The sequence below is a fragment of the Simochromis diagramma genome, unplaced genomic scaffold (assembly GCF_900408965.1).
Source record: "Simochromis diagramma unplaced genomic scaffold, fSimDia1.1 OVJJ01000518.1, whole genome shotgun sequence".
Classification (NCBI taxonomy): Eukaryota; Metazoa; Chordata; class Actinopteri; order Cichliformes; family Cichlidae; genus Simochromis; species Simochromis diagramma.
Genome location: NW_024387336.1, coordinates 458503 through 479358, shown reverse-complemented (window position 1 = coordinate 479358; position 20856 = coordinate 458503). Strand labels below are relative to the sequence as shown.

The window sequence follows — 20856 nt, the reverse complement described above, 5'->3', positions numbered from 1 at the left end:
TGTGGTATTTTAAAACCAAGAAAACAGAACCAAAACTATGTAGACCAGTCTCTGCAATAGTTGTAAGACCTCCAGATGGGATTTGAAGCGCAACTTGTTACTGACACCAATAAAAAAAAGTAATAAAAAGAAAAAACAGAACTTTTTTTTGTTTTGTTTGCATTTATTTTTTTTACTTGACAGATTAAACGATATAGATTTGAATTGTCTAAGAATAGCCTATCTGAAACTAATACTATCCCACAATTCCTTATTCAGGCCTTTGTTACATTATTACATCTCCTTTTCTTCTTTTTTAATGTGCACAATAACTCGAGATTATTATAATGAATGTTTAAAAGTATGATTCATTGCTATGAGGAAACAATGTTCTTTGTGAGTGTCTCGTGCACATTAGAGGTAAGACAAAGAACATTTATTGGAACTCTGCCAGTGCTGGCAGTACAAAAGCATTGCTGCAGGGAGTCCTGTTGCTTCACATGAGATGTATATGAGCCAAAGAAGACGTGGCAAGGTAATTAAGTTATTTCGGTTAACCTCCTAGGACCTGGCATCCACATATGTGGACATCACATTTTGGGTTATTTAGACCAAAATACTCAATTTTGCTCTACATGGGCCTGATATCCACTTACGAGGACATTATACTGCTACTGTTCTATCAAAATTTTAAACGAATATCCTCCTATGTGGCTTTTATTTTTCTTGAAAACAAAAATAAGGTAAAAAAAAAATTAAATCTGGTAATTCTTTGTTTTTACAGTCATCCGGCCCCAGTATGCCCAAATATCAAAGAGAATTTAAAAATGCACACCATGGAAGAGTTCGGGTCTTAGGAGGTTAAACTAAAAATTATTTTCAGACTTCTCTGGGATTGTTTTATATTATTATTATGTGCTATTATATTATTTCTATGCTTAAATTTATAAAGACATGTTTAGATTTCACTGATATCGCACAGTAATGCCTATATTATTAGCAGAGAGTATTTCAGTGCACATCAACATTTAAACTTCAAAACATCTTCTGTTCTATAGGCTACTTAACAAATTGTGTACATATACATGTTGCATACCCACTTTTTTATTTATGTATATTCATTCTGCAGGTTTGAGTTTGAGTTATGGCGGGTCAAACCCTATTGTTTTTGCTGCTTTTGGTGATTATAGGTGAGTATTAAATAAAATCAGCCTAATGATTTATTGTTGTTGTATTGATTAACGATGTGAGGATTCTCAGATTTGTATTCAAACACATGCTTATTGTGATAGGTCATGTGAGTCCTCAGACAACAAGTAAGTGAAAGCTTTGATCACCTCTCTATAATTTATTAACATTCTCTTGGAGATTTATCTACTATCAAATAATATAAATAGTTAATCGATAATACTCTGAGATTATACCAGTCGATAACAACAAAGACTACTTTGACAACTACTATAATCACTGTTTCCTAATTAAGTAGCTTTAAACTCATGATTTATGTATGTGAACTTGTATGTTTGTATTCATTTATATTTTTTTATCACAGGTGTGACACCAGGTGAGTCAACATACTTCTTTAATTAAAACTTAAGTTACTGAGTGCATACTTACAATATTGAGTAGCCTTAAATGTAATTCTTTCAAATGTATATATGTATTTATGTATCTATGTACTTATTTATCTGTCTGTTGTAGCAGGTCCTGTGACATCAGGTGAGTTAATAAATTATAACTTAAGCTCCTGAGCTTATTGCATTGTTGATTCCAACAATAAGCGCCTTTAGAGGGAATCTTGTGTATTAGACACATATAGTGTCTTTACTTATTATTAGTATCAACTATATTACATTATATTTATATTATATAGCTGCCACAAGACAAGCATGTAAAAAGAAGTGAACAGAAAGCACTAACAGTAATCCAAACTTTTTCCTCTGGCATCAAAATTTTAGCTGCACATTATTATAATATAAGAGTTATCTCATCAGGTGGCTTTTTAGAATAATCTGATCTGAGTTCAGTCTGAGGCCACCACCTCCTTGTTGGCACTTTTTTGAACTGCAGGTCTTTGAAGGGAATAAATGCCCTTTTACATGCCAACCCAGCGTTTTCCTTCATCACCACGAAGGAAAACAGTCTGTGGTCGTCCGAGTTTGGTGATTTTTGTGTCACAGGTCTATGTGTTTAATATAGGGACTTCCACAGCCTTTTCAACAGCGCTGCGGACCGCGGGCGGGGGGGGGGGGGGGGGAGGCAGTGTTTTGGAAATGACAGTCTTCATTACAAAGCTTTCTTCATTATGAATTAGCATACATGTTTTTATTGAACATTTGAAGAACTAGCAAGAAAAACAGAAACTCTTGTAGAGGACATAAAGTCAGAGATAGAAAAGACAAGGAGCAGGTGCATCTATTACAGGTAGAGCTGCTGCAAAAACCCACAAAGCCCAGCAGCCAGCGCAACAAATTCTGGATCCTTGCTTTTAGTTAGCAGTTAGCATTAGCAGCACATCCTGCGCCTGATGTGAAAAGACTTTTATGCTGCGCCCTGTGACTCACAGCAATGGTCCCGGGTCAGCCCTGACGTTGTGTTAAACTAATCCTAAAGTAATAATGGTATTTCTAACCACTGATATACCACAACTTTATCCTTTCAACAGCTGCTGAAAGTTAGGGGACCTAGCTGCTATTGGATATTTATATAGAGATCCTCCAGCTTCAAACTGCATTACCCTTCAAGGACCTGCAGTTCAAAAAAGCGCCCCTCCGACAGCCAAACCCATCTGTTCTCTGACTGGATTGTTACATTTGTGATTGACATGACATTGACCAATCAGATGAAAGGAAGAAAAATAGGGTCAAAATTTGTACTTGTAACTTGCAGGGTTTTTTTTGGCTAAGTCCACACACAAATCCTTTTTACACATACAAATCTTTTTTACGCACACACAAATCCTTTTTACACATACAAATCTTTTTTACGCACACACAAATTCTTTTTACACATACGAAACTGATTTACAAGTACAAAATATTTATGACCACAGTTTGAGCCCATAATTGCTGTTTAACGATGTGAGGATTCTCAGATTTGTATTCAAACACGTGCTTATTGTGATAGGCCATGTGAGTCCTCAGACAACAAGTAAGTGAAAGCTTTGATCACCTCTCTATAATTTATTAACATTGTCTTGGAGATCTATCTACGATCAAATAATATAAATAGTTAATCGATAATACTCTGAGATTATACCAGTCGATAACAACAAAGACTACTTTGACAACTACTATAATCACTGTTTCCTAATTAAGTAGCTTTAAACTCATGATTTATGTATGTGAACTTGTATGTTTGTATTCATTTATATTTTTATCACAGGTGTGACACCAGGTGAGTCAACATACTTCTTTAATTAAAACTTAAGTTACTGAGTGCATACTTACAATATTGAGTAGCCTTAAATGTATATATGTATTTATGTATCTATGTACTTATTTATCTGTCTGTTGTAGCAGGTCCTGTGACATCAGGTGAGTTAATAAATTATAACTTAAGCTCCTGAGCTTATTGCATTGTTGATTCCAACAATAAGCGCCTTTAGAGGGAATCTTGTGTATTAGACACATATAGTGTCTTTACTTATTATTAGTATCAACTATATTACATTATATTTATATTATATAGCTGCCACAAGACAAGCATGTAAAAAGAAGTGAACAGAAAGCACTAACAGTAATCCAAACTTTTTCCTCTGGCATCAAAATTTTAGCTGCACATTATTATAATATAAGAGTTATCTCATCAGGTGGTTTTTTAGAATAATCTGATCTGAGTTCAGTCTGAGGCCACCACCTCCTTGTTGGCACTTTTTTGAACTGCAGGTCTTTGAAGGGAATAAATGCCCTTTTACATGCCAACCCAGCGTTTTCCTTCATCACCACGAAGGAAAACAGTCTGTGGTCGTCCGAGTTTGGTGATTTTTGTGTCACAGGTCTATGTGTTTAATATAGGGACTTCCACAGCCTTTTCAACAGCGCTGCAGACCGCGGGCGGGGGGGGGGGGGGGGGGGGGGGAGGCAGTGTTTTGGAAATGACAGTCTTCATTACAAAGCTTTCTTCATTATGAATTAGCATACATGTTTTTATTGAACATTTGAAGAACTAGCAAGAAAAACAGAAACTCTTGTAGAGGACATAAAGTCAGAGATAGAAAAGACAAGGAGCAGGTGCATCTATTACAGGTAGAGCTGCTGCAAAAACCCACAGAGCCCAGCAGCCAGCGCAACAAATTCTGGATCCTTGCTTTTAGTTAGCAGTTAGCATTAGCAGCACATCCTGCGCCTGATGTGAAAAGACTTTTATGCTGCGCCCTGTGACTCACAGCAATGGTCCCGGGTCAGCCCTGACGTTGTGTTAAACTAATCCTAAAGTAATAATGGTATTTCTAACCACTGATATACCACAACTTTATCCTTTCAACAGCTGCTGAAAGTTAGGGGACCTAGCTGCTATTGGATATTTATATAGAGATCCTCCAGCTTCAAACTGCATTACCCTTCAAGGACCTGCAGTTCAAAAAAGCGCCCCTCCGACAGCCAAACCCATCTGTTCTCTGACTGGATTGTTACATTTGTGATTGACATGACATTGACCAATCAGATGAAAGGAAGAAAAATAGGGTCAAAATTTGTACTTGTAACTTGCAGGGTTTTTTTTGGCTAAGTCCACACACAAATCCTTTTTACACATACAAATCTTTTTTACGCACACACAAATCCTTTTCACACATACAAATCTTTTTTACGCACACACAAATCTTTTTTACATATACGAAACTGATTTACAAGTACAAAATATTTATGACCACATTTTGAGCCCATAATTGCTGTTTAACGATGTGAGGATTCTCAGATTTGTATTCAAACACGTGCTTATTGTGATAGGCCATGTGAGTCCTCAGACAACAAGTAAGTGAAAGCTTTGATCACCTCTCTATAATTTATTAACATTGTCTTGGAGATCTATCTACTATCAAATAATATAAATAGTTAATCGATAATACTCTGAGATTATACCAGTCGATAACAACAAAGACTACTTTGACAACTACTATAATCACTGTTTCCTAATTAAGTAGCTTTAAACTCATGATTTATGTATGTGAACTTGTATGTTTGTATTCATTTATATTTTTATCACAGGTGTGACACCAGGTGAGTCAACATACTTCTTTAATTAAAACTTAAGTTACTGAGTGCATACTTACAATATTGAGTAGCCTTAAATGTAATTCTTTCAAATGTATATATGTATTTATGTATCTATGTACTTATTTATCTGTCTGTTGTAGCAGGTCCTGTGACATCAGGTGAGTTAATATACTTCTTTAAATTATAACTTAAGTGAGCTTATTGCATTGTTGATTCCAACAATAAGCACCTTTAGAGGGAATCTTGTGTATTAGACACATATAGTGTCTTTATTTATTATTAGTATCAACTATATTACATTATATTTATATTATATAGCTGCCACTAGACAAGCATGTAAAAAGAAGTGAACAGAAAACACTAACTGTAATCCAAACTTTTTCCTCTGGCATCAAAATAACTTTAGCTGCACATTATTTTAATATAAGAGTTATCTCATCAGGTGGCTTTTTAGAATAATCTGATCTGAGTTCAGTCTGAGGCCACCACCTCCTTATTGGTTGTTGTTTTTTAGTTCTATAGTGTATTGTTTTTGTGTTCTGATTCATTCTTCCTGCTATGACAGGCCAAAATGCTTTCAAAAGGATTTATTCTGGTTCTTCATGCTGTACAACCCCAATTCCAAAATAAAGTAATGGAATTGGAATCTAAACAACGATTTGCAAAGTGTTCCTTCATTTTTCCTCTTTTTAGAATCACAGCTTTTATAAGATTTGTTGCTGCCATCAAATTTGAAATGAACCAATATATTTTTTTAATGGTACAGTTCTAAGTTCAAACTGTTTGTGTGTTTAATTTCAAATACATTGAAGTTTCTGAGATTTGCAAAATAACTTCAATGTGTTTTTAGTTACCTTTTTGACAGTAACTTTTTTGGAATTGGGGTTGTATTTATTAAGAAAGCAATCTGTAGGATACAGTGTTTGAAATGCAGCATAATGGGGCAAATCCCTTTTTTACTCTTTTAAGGTACCCTCTATCCAATATCTGGAACAACAAGCACTGCTTCAGACGATGGAAGTTCTCCTCTTATTGTCCTACAGCGTGCTTTCCTGTTTTTTGGACAGTCGTATAATCAGATTTATGTAAGTAAATTATGTTTTGGAAAACTCAAACATCTTTGTTTTATACATCTGCATTTTAAATGCAGATGTATAAAATGTTCATTCTCCGGTTTGACAAATCAGTTACAACCACAGAGCTGAATTGTACATGCTTAAAAAAGAAAATGAAATGAAAAAGAAAAAGAAAAGAAAATTTGCTGTTATGAAAGTAATAATGTATGTTCAATTTCTACATTACTTGCTGACTTGTCATTTTCATCCAGTACCAAAATATATAAAAATAGTTGAATGCTTCTGTGTGGTGGAATGTAGGACCAATAATTACTTACAAGGAAAATGTAGCTGTAAAGCAGTGATGATTTATCGTAGACTGCAAAAAAAGATGGCTGGATGTAGCTTTTGGGTCTGAAAGTGAAGTCAATGCTCGCAATATGTTCCTTAAATATATGTTTTTTCTAATGACCACCAGAGGACAACTCACAGAGTTTGACAAAGGCAGCTATTTAGTAAGAGTCCCACATGTTAATGTGTGCATATATACCTATGTGTGCATCAGGTCACTCTTTGAACATCTTTCAGCTTTTGCCACGTGTGGAGACCAAACACTGTTTGCAGAGGTATTTCTGCCACCTCTGCACATCCCCACATCAGGTAGCAAGTTAATGCAGGGTGTCATTCCTTTCCACCAAAAGCTTACTTTATGAATCACAGTAGGTTACCAAATTGTTAGTGATTCTTAGTCACTATTAAAGACACTATTAAAGTGCTGTCAGAGTTTGTTGTTGCATACAGTTAATTATACATGACTGCAGTGCAAGATGGTGCGGCTTCCCCCTGTGGGGCGAGGGCACCTGGACCTGGGATATAGAGTATGGTTGGGGGTTGTGATTGTGTGTACAGTGTCCATTAGTGTTTGTCTTCACATTAGGTGAGTGCTGAGTATTGGTATGTGTGCATGAGGGAGGGAATGGATGTTTGTGTCTGTGTGTGCCTGTATGTCTGTGTCTATATGTCAGGTCGGGAGTCGGGACTTAGACTCCACCTCTCTGGGAAGGAGGCCTAGCTTTTTTCTTTTCCTTCCTCCCTTTCCTATCCCCCAGCCATGTCTGTCCCATCTTTAACAACTAAAAATATAATAAAATAAATAAAAAATAACAACAAAGATGGATCAAATGGACCACTATGGCAAGGCCGTGATGATCGACTTGTTAAAGTAAATCTGTAGGGTATCTTTGTTGGCCTTCAGACTGAAATTTTGATGTCTAAAGAACTAAATGGGACAGGCAAAAAAAAATAAAACTTCCGCCCCAAAAAGTTGTAATAAAGGTTAAACAAAAGAAAGAAAGAAAACTCCTAGTATTCTTTAGATAAAAATTAGACATTATTTCTGGTACACTTCTTTGAATTCTGTCTGTAGGAGACATTCAAAGTTGGTTAAGTGAACCATTGTGTTTACGTTGATGAGTTCATGTGGTCACAAAAAAATTGACAGGGTATTGGTCTTCTGCATAGAACTTTGCGATCACCAGCTAATGATGAAATTTATTTCACCTGGGCACAAGCAGATCCTAATGCAGATCTGTAATGTTTATCTTAGGGTGGATCTACTTTCTCAGATAGACCCCTTTATCATCAGCTGGTTTATAACACATAGATAGTAGTGGTCAGTACTATCCGCTAAGGCTTTGCAGTGTGGCCATTTATCTTTTACATGTAATCTATGGGCAAAATCAGCTCAAACAATTTGCACTGTGTCACTAATAAGTAAAATTCCAGTTTTTGCCAAATTAGCTCATGTTTGTTCTGGGCATTGAACTAAAGCATTTTGACAGTAAGCAATCTCTTATACTGGAATGTGGATGAGTCAGAAAACGACCAATGGTATTTTATCTCCAGCTAACTAAACTAGTATAAATATGATAGGGGTGCAACAATACTCGTATCGATATTGAACCGTTCGATACAGTGCTTTCGGTTCGGTAGGCATATGTATCGAACAATACAAAATTTTTAATTTATTTTATCAACTTTCCTTCTGACGATGCTGTCTGTGTTGAGCGCTCAGTGGATCTGCGCTCGACAGTGCAGCCTAAGCGGAGTAGTCGAACGCAGATTCACTGAGCGCAGGGCAAGCCGGCGAGACAGAAGTTAAGCTCTCCTTGCAACCTGGCAAATTGAACCTCCCCCACCCTCATTCAGATCTAGCGTTTGGAACTATTTTGGTTTTCATGTGAAGCATGACCCTGAAGGTAAGCGCGTCATGGACTAAAGTAAAACAGTATGTCGGATGTGCGACGCAATGCTCAATTACATGGGTGGGAGCTAGTGCTTAGCGCAGTTAGCTCGTTAACGTGTTGACGCCGTCCAGCCCCACGCACGGGGCGATCTGCGGTAGCTCGTTAACGGAGATTTGCCGTGTTGTGGCGTTAACGTCATTTCAACGAGATTAACGCTGACAGCACTAGTGGGAACACAACGAATATGACTGCACATTTACTCCGACAGCATCCTAGTGCAAAGACAAGTGAAAGCAGACAAAAACAACAAGCACGCATGCTACAAACTTTACCCGAGTCATTTAGACAGCTGTTAGCACATGATTCTCCTTATGGGGACCTGATATGTTTAATATGCTGCTGAGATTATAGCCCAGAAGAAGCGTATAGTATAGCTTTTATTTTGGAAAGAGCCATTTCTCTGTAATAAACTCTTTTCCAAAGATGAGTGATTTCTCAATCAGACAGATTCATTTTTTTATTACTTTGTTGTTTCAGCAACATTAAATTTAAAAACTGTACTTTTGAGTTAAAATATATATTTATAATTTTAATAAATGACAAATTAAAAAGGCATGAACATTTTTTTTTGGATCGAAAAAATATCGAACCGTGACACCAAAGTATCGAATCGAACCGAACCGTGAATTTTGTGTATCGTTGCACCCCTAAAATATGAGAAATGGCTAGCACAAAGCTAACATTATCCTTATAGTTGCAAACTAGGTATAGAGTACTTAAATATCAACTTATATTTTAAAAGTTGATATTTTTAATAAGTCAAAAGTATTTTGTTCATATTTGTGAATCTGACTCATTACCCCATCAGTGAGTAATTATTGTTTCCTCTATTTATTTATACTACGCTACAGGTATAGTATAGGTTTGAATGGTACAATTTGATATCCCTGTGTTGGTGCTGTTCCTATATCATCATAATAATGCTCGTCCAGGGCCAACATCGCAACTGATCATGAGCATGTCTGAAAATTGAGTTCGCATTAGTCAAGAATCTGGCTAATGCTATTAAAAACTATCACTTGCAAATCAGCAAGTAACATAAATTTGGCCAACAGCAAGCTTAACCCTGACAATGTATTTATTAAAATGTTTTTCCTTACATTACATACACATCCTTACATTTCCTTACAAAGACATAATATTATAACAACGTGACTGGTCAGTTGTAATATTGATCCTGGACCATAATTACTATGATGATGCAGGAACAAGACCAACACAGTGATATCAGATCCACCATTTTAATAACAAGTGATCAACACCTGTGTCTGAAGTGCCTACAGTTGATACCTAATTTATACTGGTTTTGACTTACAAGAATGTTTTTATTTTCTAGGTAAACCACAATGGGCATCTGACCTTTGATGCATCATGGTCTAGCTTCAGCCCGCAACTGTTTCCAATGTATGGATCCAGAGACATCATCGCTCCATTCTGGACAGATTTAGACAACAGAGGAAATGGTCAGATCTACTACAACCAATACACCAGCGGCAGTGTTCTCCAGCAAGCTACACAGGACATTAATCAATACTTTCCAGGACTCAATTTTAATGCAAACTGGGTCTTCGTTGCAACTTGGTATCAGGTTGCCTATTTTCCAACGAGTGGAACAGTAAGTCACCTCTTACTAAATTATGCAATCAATATGAAGTATAGGGTTATAATACCTATGAATATATATACTTTAAAAACAAGAAGTTGCTTTTTTTCAGCAAACAACAGTCCAAGCTGTCCTGATATCGGGTGGCCAGTACTCATTTGTGTTGATGAACTATGGGCAAATAGCCTACACAGCATATTCTATACAGGTTGGTACCATTTAAAATATAATATAGTAAAAACATATATTTTTAGTTTTTGTGGCCATCTCTTACTTTAAGTGAAATGCAGGGATATGTAAATACAAAATAACCATGCAATTATTTTTAACAGTGTGACATGTCATTTTCAGGCTGGATATGACACAGTCAATTCTGCTCACCATTTTTCCATCCCTGGATCATTCTCAGAAAACGCAACAGGACAGTTCTCAAATTTCCGTCTCAGCAGCAATGTCCATGTGCCCGGTCGCTGGGCCTTCAGGACAGACCATGGATCAAGAGGCTGTACTTTCAACAGTAAGACCTGAACTAGAGAACGATCATCATAGCCAGCTGATTAAAATTCTATGAGAATTCTATGAGAAGAATGTTATTATATTAAATGACAATCCCCCCTCTCTTGCCCTTCATTTTTTGATCTTCACTCTGTGAAAACAATAAACAAAAATGAATCCTAAAATTTAAAAATGAACACTGTTTGAGTAGTAAGAATCTCTTCAAGTTGAAGTAAAAAGATGTAAAGTATTCATTTTTCTATTGTTTCAAAGGTTTACCAGTGCAGCTTGGTGATTCCTTCTGGAGTGACAGGACCTGTGCACAGAAGTGCACATGTACCTCAGCAGGCCTGCAGTGCCGCAACCAGCCGTGCTCCTTTTCACAGATCTGCCAGCAAACTTCCTTCCAGTTTTCTTGCCAGACAGTGCAGAGACGCACTTGCACCATAAGTGGTGATCCCCATTACTACACCTTTGATAACCGAGTATTCCACTTTCAGGGCACTTGCACCTATGTTCTCTCTGAGCAATGTAATAGTGGACTGCCCTACTACAGAGTAGAAGGCAAAAATGAGCACAGAGGCAGTACTCAAGTGTCTTGGACACGACTGGTAAAAGTGCATGTCTACAATGACACAATTGAGCTTGTCAAAGGACGTCGTGGTCAGGCAAAGGTATGGAATAAGAATCAAGTTTAAACTTACGGTGATATGTGTTTGTGACATGTGTTTTTACTCTTTCTGTATGCTGGTGTTTTTACAGGTTAACGGGAACTTTGCATCCACTCCATTCTCCCTTAGCAATGGCACTGTGCAAGTTTATGTGTCAGGTTTTTCTGTGGTCGTCAGCACTGACTTTGGTTTAGTGGTGTCTTATGACACAAATCATTATGTTCAGATCAGCTTGACCTACACTTATCAGAATACAACATGCGGTCTTTGTGGAAACTTCAACAATCAACCTCAAGATGACTTTCGCACACGCCAGGGCCAGCTTGTGAGCTCTGATGTGGTTTTTGCTAACAGCTGGAGAGCATCTGGAGATGATGAGCCTGGTTGTGAGGCACAGTGTGGAGGTCTGGCCTGTGCTGGCTGCACTGCACAACAGACAGCATTGTACAGCAACACTGACCACTGTGGTATCCTCAGCAGTAGTTCTGGACCTTTTGCTGCTTGCCATCAACAACTTCCTCCACAGTCCTTTGCGGACAGTTGTCTGTATGATCTGTGTGTAGGAGGAGGGTACCAACCTATTCTCTGTCAAGCCTTAAGTGTGTACGCAAGTCAGTGTCAACAAAATAATATTCGGCTGCAAAGCTGGAGGAGAACCGGCTTTTGTGGTATATTAACAAATTTTTAAAAATTATTTCAAAATATAATTTTATTAAAATGCCACAGATGCTAAAATCTAATTTTTCCTCTTCTTTCTAGAAATCCCATGTCCAGCCAACAGCCACTTTGAGTCTGAAGGCACAGGATGTCCAGCTACTTGTCTCAATCCCAACTCCACCCACAACTGTCCTCTCCCTGTGCAAGAAAGCTGCATCTGTGATTCAGGCTACATCCTCAGTGGTGGGGTCTGCGTCCCTCATGCCGAGTGTGGCTGCAGCTTTGAGGGCCGTTACTACCGCTCTGGACAAACTGTAATACTAGATGAAAACTGTGGGAGACATTGTAGCTGCAGTTATGGCTCCATGACTTGCCACTCTCATGGTTGTGGGCCATTTGAATCATGCAGGGTGGAGGATGGAGAAAGAGGATGCAGACCAAATAGCTATGAAACATGCTGGATCAGAGGCCCAGGGTCATATCAGACATTTGATGGACTGACATACCAATATCCTGGGGCGTGTCGATTGACACTTGCCAAAGTTATGGGACTGTCCAGTCACCCAAACTTCACGGTGACAGCAGAAAAAGTGCCAAGAAACCAGCAAGGCTTTTCCAATGTGCTAAAGTTTGAGGCAGAGGGGACACAGGTCTCAATTGAGATGGAAATAAACGGCAAAGTTCAGGTAAATTACAGAAATACAATTAAAAGTCATTGTAGATTAATGTGTCATAATGAAAGACACAAAAAAAAGTTGACACAAGCAGATAAGCTACTAATAATAGGGAATCATTAAGTAGAGATCACTCTGTACTTATGCGGACATTATTCTACATTGTTGTTTTCATTGTAACCAGAATATTACACCAGAAAATCTGAAATAGGAAAGGTTACCTTTAAATACTGTCACTTAGCTTTGAGTTGCTTTTTTCCCCTATAAGAATGAATTCCTTTATAGTGTACCAAAATTATTCATTTTATATTCAATATTCATTTCACTTTTACTTTTTAATTTAGTATGATGTTATTTAACTAACTATCAATTTGTCCTACTGATATACTCCTTCATTTAAACAGACCATCACATCACAGGCTGCCATATGATCATTATAGTATGACATTTTTATAGTACCACAGTATAGTAAATACAACAGATGTTGATTATAGTGGTGTATATTGAAGCAGTTGAAACAATTAGCACTTTAAAGCATAATAATTTAAAACAGTCAGGATGTAAGATAGACAGAAAAGGCTGTTGCAGAGTTTTGGAGCTGCATTAAGGAAGACCAGTTAGCTCTAAGAGTCAATCTGGAAATTGTTACAAATAAAAATGATCTAATATAATAGCTCCAAACTGGTCGTTTGGTAAAAAAAAATATTATCTACTATATTCTACAATAAGTACCAAGCTTAGGACTTATTGGGAAATGACAGATGGAAACATCATTAACAAAATGGTCTTTACTTAAAAGTGTTATTATAATTATTATGACTGACTATTTTAATGCCTTTTAGGTGGCTGGTCAGGTGATCAGGCTGCCTTTCAGTGCTGGGTCCAATGGAATCCAAATTTTCTACAGCAACCTGCGCAGTGTCATCATTCGCACCTCCTTTGGTGTAACTGTGCAGACAGTCTGGCCTCACTTTGTCCGTGTCACTGCTCCTGGTGTCTACAGCGGTTCACTGGGTGGACTCTGTGGTAACTACAATGGTCGTCCGCATGATGACTTCCGCACACCCAACGGTGTTCTGGTCAACAGTTCTCAGGACTTTGGAGACAGCTGGCGAGTTGGCTCTCTGGCTGCTCACTGTGTGGAAAGCAGAGGTCATGATCCTAGGACCGATTTTAATTCTAGTCAGTACTGTGGCATTCTCAGCTCACCAGATGGGCCATTTGTACCCTGTTGGTCTGTGGTTGACCCAAGGCAGCAGGTGGATGTATGTGTGGAGATCATGAGGGGCTCTAACAATCCAGCATCAACTCTGTGTGACGTCCTACGAGATTATGCACTAATGTGTCAACAGAAGGGTGTTGCCTTAGGACAATGGAGAAATGCAACTGGCTGTGGTAAGCATTCACTTGTTTTTGAAGTAATTCTAGCCATGATATCCAAATGTTTAAAAATGCTTTTTTATGTTAACCTGTTTGTTTTTCTCCAGCACTAACCTGCCCATCAAACAGCCATTATGAACTCTGTGGAACCTCTTGTCCTTCTGCTTGCCCCAGCCTCTCTTTCCCCTTCACCTGTGATAGTGTGTGCCAGGAGGGCTGTCAGTGTAACAGTGGTTTTATCCTCAATGGTGACCAGTGCGTTCCACCAACATCTTGTGGATGCTATCATCAAGGACGCTATCGCGAAAGTGGTGAGCAGTTCTGGGATGGTGAAGAATGTCAGAGCTTGTGTACCTGTAACGGAAATACAGGGAACGTCCACTGTACTCCCAACTCCTGTGGGCCCCAGGAGTCCTGCCGTGTGGTGGAGGGCGGGTTTGGCTGCCATCCCAACCCTTCTGGCACCTGCTCTGCCTCTGGAGACCCTCACTATTTCACCTTTGATCGTAAGGCCTATGACTTCCAAGGAACCTGCCGCTATGTTCTGGTGACCCTCTGTAATGCCACTGATGAGCTCAATCAGTTTTCTGTGGAAGCTAAGAATGAGGCATTGAATGGGTTGCCAGTTTCAGTCACAGCAGAAGTTTTCGTGAATGTGTGGGGCTATCATGTGCACATGTCAAGATACAACAGGGGTATGGTAGAGGTGAGCAGAACTGTTTCTGAACAATTACTCATATTTTACATTATAAAAAGCAACATTTAAAGCCACAGACAGTTGCAGATGAACCTACCATGAGAGAGACCTCCACTTAACTGCAAAGTATTGTTAGAAAATGGACAACAAAAAATTGCTGTAAAGGAATGTTAAAGAGAAAGTAGTCTGGAAACTTCAATTTCTTCACTAGAGAGCCTCACTGAGTTTATTTTTAACAATGAGCTATCACTTACACTTGTAGGGACAGTAATAAAAAATAACCAAATGTGAGAGATCCTTGGTAAATAATTGCCATGTGCTGTTGGTCATTGTGCTGCTATTACATTTGTTTAGTACTGACATATGACTACGGATAAAGGGCATATGAATAAAATTAAATATTTTTGGCTTTCCTAAATTGTTCTTCCAATGTCCCAGGTAAATGGAATAACACAGAATGTACCAATTCTCTTGAATGGAAGTCAAGTATCTATCTTTGCCAGTGGATCTCGAACAATTGTCCGCACTGATTTTGGCTTAAGCGTCATATACGATGGATGGAGTACAGTTTCTATCACTGTGCCTCCAAATTACAGGTATTTGCCATTCATCTTCGCTCAAAATCAGCTGGTGTTGCAATTACTCACACACTCACACCTTTAAAAGTGTTCATAGTTGTGCACTACCACACTTTTATAACATAATTCGAATGTACAGGATTTTATTTGGCTCAGAATGGTCTTTTGGGGTGTCCCATAAGATTGATAATCCTCCCCACAGTAAAACCAATGAATCTGTTTTATCTTACTGTTCTCATCAAAAGGGGAAAAACATGTGGACTTTGTGGAAACTTCAATGGAAATTCAAATGATGACTTCTACACCCCATCTGGAATAACAGTCGCATCTCCAGATGAGTTTGGGAGAGCCTGGAAGGTCCCAGGAAACTACACCTGCAGTGATGGATGCGGCTCATCATGTCCGAGATGTCCCAATGAACAGCCTGCTAGAGATCAGTGTGAGGTGATCCAGGCAGCTGATGGCCCCTTCAGTTTCTGCCACGAGGAGGTGGACCGTGCACCATATTTCAACGACTGTGTGTTTGACGTGTGTGTGGCAGGAAATCGAGGTCATGACCTCCTTTGCAGGGCTCTTGAAACATATGTTAGAGCCTGTCAGTCTGCTAATGTTCGAATCTACCCTTGGAGACAAAATACCACCTGCGGTGAGTGAACCTGCCATTGTGTTGCTGATATAGTATCAAGCACAAGAAAATAACATGCTTCTTTTTTGTTTTTGTTTTTGTAAGTGTGTTGAAATATGGTGTCTAAGTTTCATGACTGTTTTTTTAACCACCTGACATCCATCTTTTGCTTTCTTGATTTTTTAGCACTGGACTGTCCAGCCAACAGCCATTATGAGCTGTGTGGTACTGACTGTGGCCACACCTGTGCCAGCAGTAATGATACCACCTGTGAACGGGCTTGCTCTGAGGGATGTTTCTGTGACGAAGGCTACTGCAGGAGTGGAACCAGTTGTGTCCCAGTGGAACACTGTGGCTGCCAGTATAATGGATTCTACTATAATGTAAGTTCTACAAAGAACCATAGAGCTATATAAAAGAGGGATATAGTTTAAAGGTTTTAATTGCATAAATGATTTGAGCAGATAATTAACAATGACAGCTTGGCAACAGTAAATACATGGTAGGCTTTACTATAAACTGCGGTTATTCTTCCTCTTTTTGTTACATTCTCTCACACAGGCTGGCGAGTCCTTCTGGACAGACGGTTGCTCACAGAGATGTGAATGTCACGCTCCAAATGACCTGCGATGTTCTGCCTCGTCTTGCACTCCTGCACAACAGTGCTCCATCAGAGACGGCCAGCTGGGCTGTTACGATGCCATGTCCACCTGCACTGTGTGGGGGGATCCACACTACATCACCTTTGATGGAGCAGTGGCTCATTTCCAGGGAACTTGCTCCTACATCATCGCTGAGAGCATGAACCATGGCACCAATGAAACCCAGTTTCAGGTGATAGCCACCAACAATCACCGTGGAAACAACCGTGTGTCATTTGTGTCTGCAGTGGACATATATCTCTCAAATCATCCAGAAAGTGTGCACATCAGGATCGGACCCAATAAAAGAGTAACGGTAAATACTAAGCTTGCTACGTTTCGCTCATATGAACACCTTCACAGCAGGTACTTTGCATGTCTCTCATAACTCTTGTTCTTCTAGGTAAATAGTGGAGAAGTGTCTCTTCCCACCTCTGCAAGAACTTTAGCTCAGGTGGTAAGGGAAGGCAGCTACATAGTTGTCGATGCACTTGACCTGGCGGTCCAGTTTGATGGCCAGAGTACTTTGTTGGTAAGAATCGCCCAAAACCGTCAAAACAGAGTCACAGGTATGTGTGGAAACTTCAATGGCGACTCTGGGGATGACAAAGTCTCACCCAATGGCACACTGGCACAAAATGACAATGACTTTGGACAGAGCTGGAAGTCAACAAGAAGCCAACCAGGGTGAGCTGTTTGGAACTTCTTTAGGATATTCCAAAAATAGAGTCTTGTTGACCTTCATCAACTCATATAACATAATGTCTTGCTTTGAATGAGAAGATTTTATGGACATTTAAGGACAACAGCATATATATTACATCCCAGTAAAAATAATAAATGTACCGTTGTGTTGAGCGTGAATTGGGAGTGTAGATGTACAGGACATTTTACCAAAGTACACAAAATTTCCCAAAGTGTTAAACATATAATGTCTTTTCCAGATGTGGGTCTACTGATCAAAGAAGTGGCGATGGACTGAATGACTGCACCTTTAGAGAAGAATACTCCCAACTCTGCAGTGTCATCACCAACACCACCGGTCCATTCAGAGCCTGTCACCTGCACTCTGACCCCGAGCCATTTTTCACTTCCTGTGTCTACGACCTCTGCCTCTACACTCCAGCCAATGGCATGCTGTGTTCTGCTGTCTCAGCCTATGAGAAAACCTGCTCTGTTCTAGGGCTAGACATCCCTGACTGGCGCTCTGGTTTACTGTGTGGTAAGTTTGTGCTGGATAATTAAGTGATGTCTTTTTGATGTCTTTTGATAGAGCTTAACAGGTTTTTCTTGAAAGATTGGCTTTGTTTTATTGTACCCCTGTCACTCTTCTTCTGCAGAGGAGTCAGACCCATGTGAACAGCTGGACTGCACAGAGTACGAGTGGTGTGGTAAGAAGGACGGTGTCTATGGCTGCTTCTGTGATGAACACCACCATCGCCGCAACAATGAAAGCTATGGTGAAGGAAGCTCCTATTTAAACCTTGTTTTATTTTTGGGTCATTGGCAATGGTACTGCAGTGCAGTTTGTACAAGAAAAATGGGATTTGTTAGTTATTTGTTTTCTTATTCTTCTTTTTAAACTTGTATTAACAGACTCAACCATCACTTGTGCCAGTAGTTCAGGCACCATGTCCGTGTCCCGTTGTCAGCTATTTGAGGTTGGCTTTCACTCTGATGCCCTCCATCTCCGAGATGAATCCTGCAATGGGACTCTTGAGTATGGTCGACTGGTTTTCCACTTTGACAATGACAACCATCTGTGTGGGACAGCACTCAGGGTACAGTTATAAAACCAAAATATTATGGATAGTCACTGTTATTATACATGTCATGTTTTGTCATTTATATTATAAATGACATCATATTCAATTTGTAATGTTTTGTTTTTTTAATTTTAGAGCAACGGAACACATTTCATGTATGAGAACATCGTCCAGGGTGATGTGGATCCTCATGGAAGTCTTATCAGCCGCCAGAGGAGCATCAATCTGCGTTTCTGCTGCCAATACCCCCTGAATCAGGCCCTGTCTATGGCCGTGGGCATCAATCCTGTAGAAAGGTAACAATACATCTCCTATGCATTATATACAATACTTAGATTAGATCTTTACATATTCCAGTGTTTTATGTAATTAAATGTGCACTTCAGGCATCTTTTGGGAACTTATTTTGAAAGATAGTGCTTTAAGATCACAATACTGACAATGAGACAAAATAAAAACATGAAAATGAGAACGTCATTTTTGCCGCACATTAACATTACACTTTTTGATGTTCATGCATGTTAATAATGTTCATCATTTAATAATGAACTCATTTGTAGTATTATTATGTTTTTTGTAGCATCATTAGGAAGAAGATTGCAACCGGTCAAGGACAGTACAGCATGAGAATGATCCCCTTCCAGGACCCTGGCTTCCGCTTCCCCTTCAGGAGTGACACAAACATACAAATGGAAATAGATCAGAGGTTATATGTGGCGGTGAGAACAGAAGGAGTGGATCAAAGCCAGATCTCCACCATTCTGGACTCCTGCTGGGCCACACCAGTCAACATGCCAAATTACCCCGTCCGCTGGGATCTTATTACTGCAGAGTAAGAGCACGTTTGCAGTGTCACCTTGTCTTAGTATACTTTATTAAAAACTTGAAAGAATCAGACCCAGACAGACCTCTCCTCGGTTTTTCTCCACCAATTCTTCCTCATAATGAATTCTGCTGCTTTGCTTTATAATGTGGGATATTTAAACGTCTGCCTGTCTTCCAGGTGTCCCAATGAAGCCGATGGAACGGTAGAGCTGATTCAGAACGGCATCTCTACTGAGGCCCGATTCTCCTTCAGGATGTTCACTTTTACCAACTATTCATCCATTTACCTTCACTGCAATGTCCACCTGTGTCTTTTGAGACACAACAATTGCACAGCTGTACGTACCACTGTTTTAAATTCTTATTGGTTTTCATTCTTACCTAATAAATTTAAAAACTGTTAAATCTGCAGAAGCCTATAAACTTTTTTTTTCTCTCAGCGCTGTTACCCGGGTTATCACAGGCGAGTTCGGAGGGATGCATCCTTCCATGACACTTCATCCATCTCACTTGGACCGCTTGTTTCAAGGCCAGGTAGCAGAGGTACATTGAAGCTCTCATGTCTCTTCACCTTGCACTCTTATTGATCACATAAAGTTCACGGATAAAGTAAATGTAAACTTTGGTTCTTCTCTTGCAGACCCAGTGATGCAATTAAACAGTGGCCAAAGCCAGGTGACACCTCTGCTGGCCCTGCTGGCCAGTTTGATCCTAGCCAGCATGCTGGTAACCCTGCTGGTCAAACGATTTGCTCCCAAAATTCCAGTCTAGAAACCGCCAAAACTCTGGAGATCAAAAATGATCCATATTTTGAAAATCATTCATTATTCAGTCACTTCTCAATGGTATTTTTCATCTGAGTGTTGTCTTTGTCTTTCTTGAGGAGTGTTTCTTTAGTTGTGGTAAGGTTTGCAGTAAGTTGGCTTTAAATCTAAATGGGATAAAATATGTGTGATATTAAAGTTTTAACCTTCTTGTTGCATTCACTGTTTGTTGATAAGATTAACTTGTTCTTGGTTTCTGTGTGAGATTTTTATAATTAAATCTACATCATAATTAAAATAATGATGTATAATCAAGGGCAAATCAAGGATTAAATACAGTATTTAGTGCACATATACTTGTCTCTCAGAAACTCAACCAACACTACTTTGGATTTACAAAATAATGTGATAGTACAAAGTGAAGTACAATAAACTGGGTACCTACTGTTTGAGCTACAATTTAATATCATAACATGATTACTATTTTTGCTTCGTTTTATCAGTTGAAATAAAAGTTAATGAATAATTGCCTAAATGTATCACAAATCATTCATAATATGTAATAAAAATCTGATTATGAACAATGTCTATTTTTTTATCTCCAGTAAGATCATACAGTAAAATGTGTTGCTGAATAAAGTCTCACTTAGTCATTCTGTTATTGAAGTAGAAGGCCAAGTTGATCTTTAGCACCCAGCTGCAACCCGCAATACTGTTATGGATTTTTATCCATGTTTATTTTTGGAGTAAAGGTATTTGTGCACAATATGCAATCTTTGCTGTCACAATTCCACAAATCAGTGACTCATCTGTTAAAACATTTGTGCTTATGATTCTAAACTGAGAGTAGGAATGATCTCCCAAATAACATAGTTTTAATTGTTGCTCATTGATTGTTAAGCGCATCTGTGCTTGTTTGTTGCA

At 38.8% G+C, this 20856-nt stretch overlaps 1 protein-coding gene across 30 annotated transcripts; it reads left to right on the top strand.

Annotated features, from left to right (window-relative positions):
• The first annotated feature begins 462 nt into the window (after nt 1-462).
• On the top strand, nt 463-20377 carry LOC120718166 (alpha-tectorin-like). Of its 30 annotated transcripts, none has more exons than XM_040006537.1 (33): nt 473-514; nt 1109-1169; nt 1272-1295; nt 1532-1543; nt 1684-1698; nt 3106-3129; nt 3364-3375; nt 3501-3515; nt 4929-4952; nt 5187-5198; nt 5336-5353; nt 6165-6280; nt 9893-10171; nt 10272-10367; nt 10511-10676; nt 10928-11328; nt 11417-11993; nt 12085-12668; nt 13499-14051; nt 14144-14742; nt 15172-15329; nt 15557-15957; nt 16123-16319; nt 16498-16893; nt 16981-17264; nt 17522-17799; nt 17918-18037; nt 18174-18358; nt 18479-18639; nt 18924-19175; nt 19347-19506; nt 19609-19711; nt 19809-20377. In XM_040006537.1, the coding sequence occupies exons 2-33, from the start codon at nt 1124-1126 to the stop codon at nt 19937-19939; spliced, it is 6399 nt and encodes a 2132-aa protein (XP_039862471.1). In that variant the 5' UTR covers nt 473-514; nt 1109-1123; the 3' UTR covers nt 19940-20377. The 30 variants fall into 30 exon arrangements, with proteins under 30 accessions (XP_039862487.1, XP_039862480.1, XP_039862479.1 ...); XM_040006534.1 differs by having other exon boundaries at nt 3498-3515; XM_040006538.1 differs by having other exon boundaries at nt 1681-1698; nt 5339-5353.
• The last annotated feature ends 479 nt before the right edge of the window (nt 20378-20856 follow it).

Bases quoted from the DNA above. Each gene is read 5' to 3' on its own strand.
- LOC120718166 (XM_040006533.1), top strand. From the start codon at position 1,124: ATGGCGGGTCAAACCCTATTGTTTTTGCTGCTTTTGGTGATTATAG. The intron at 17,800-17,917 runs GTAAGTTTGTGC...CTTCTTCTGCAG, and splicing joins GCGCTCTGGTTTACTGTGTG to AGGAGTCAGACCCATGTGAA. The intron at 18,640-18,923 runs GTAACAATACAT...TGTTTTTTGTAG, and splicing joins GGCATCAATCCTGTAGAAAG to CATCATTAGGAAGAAGATTG.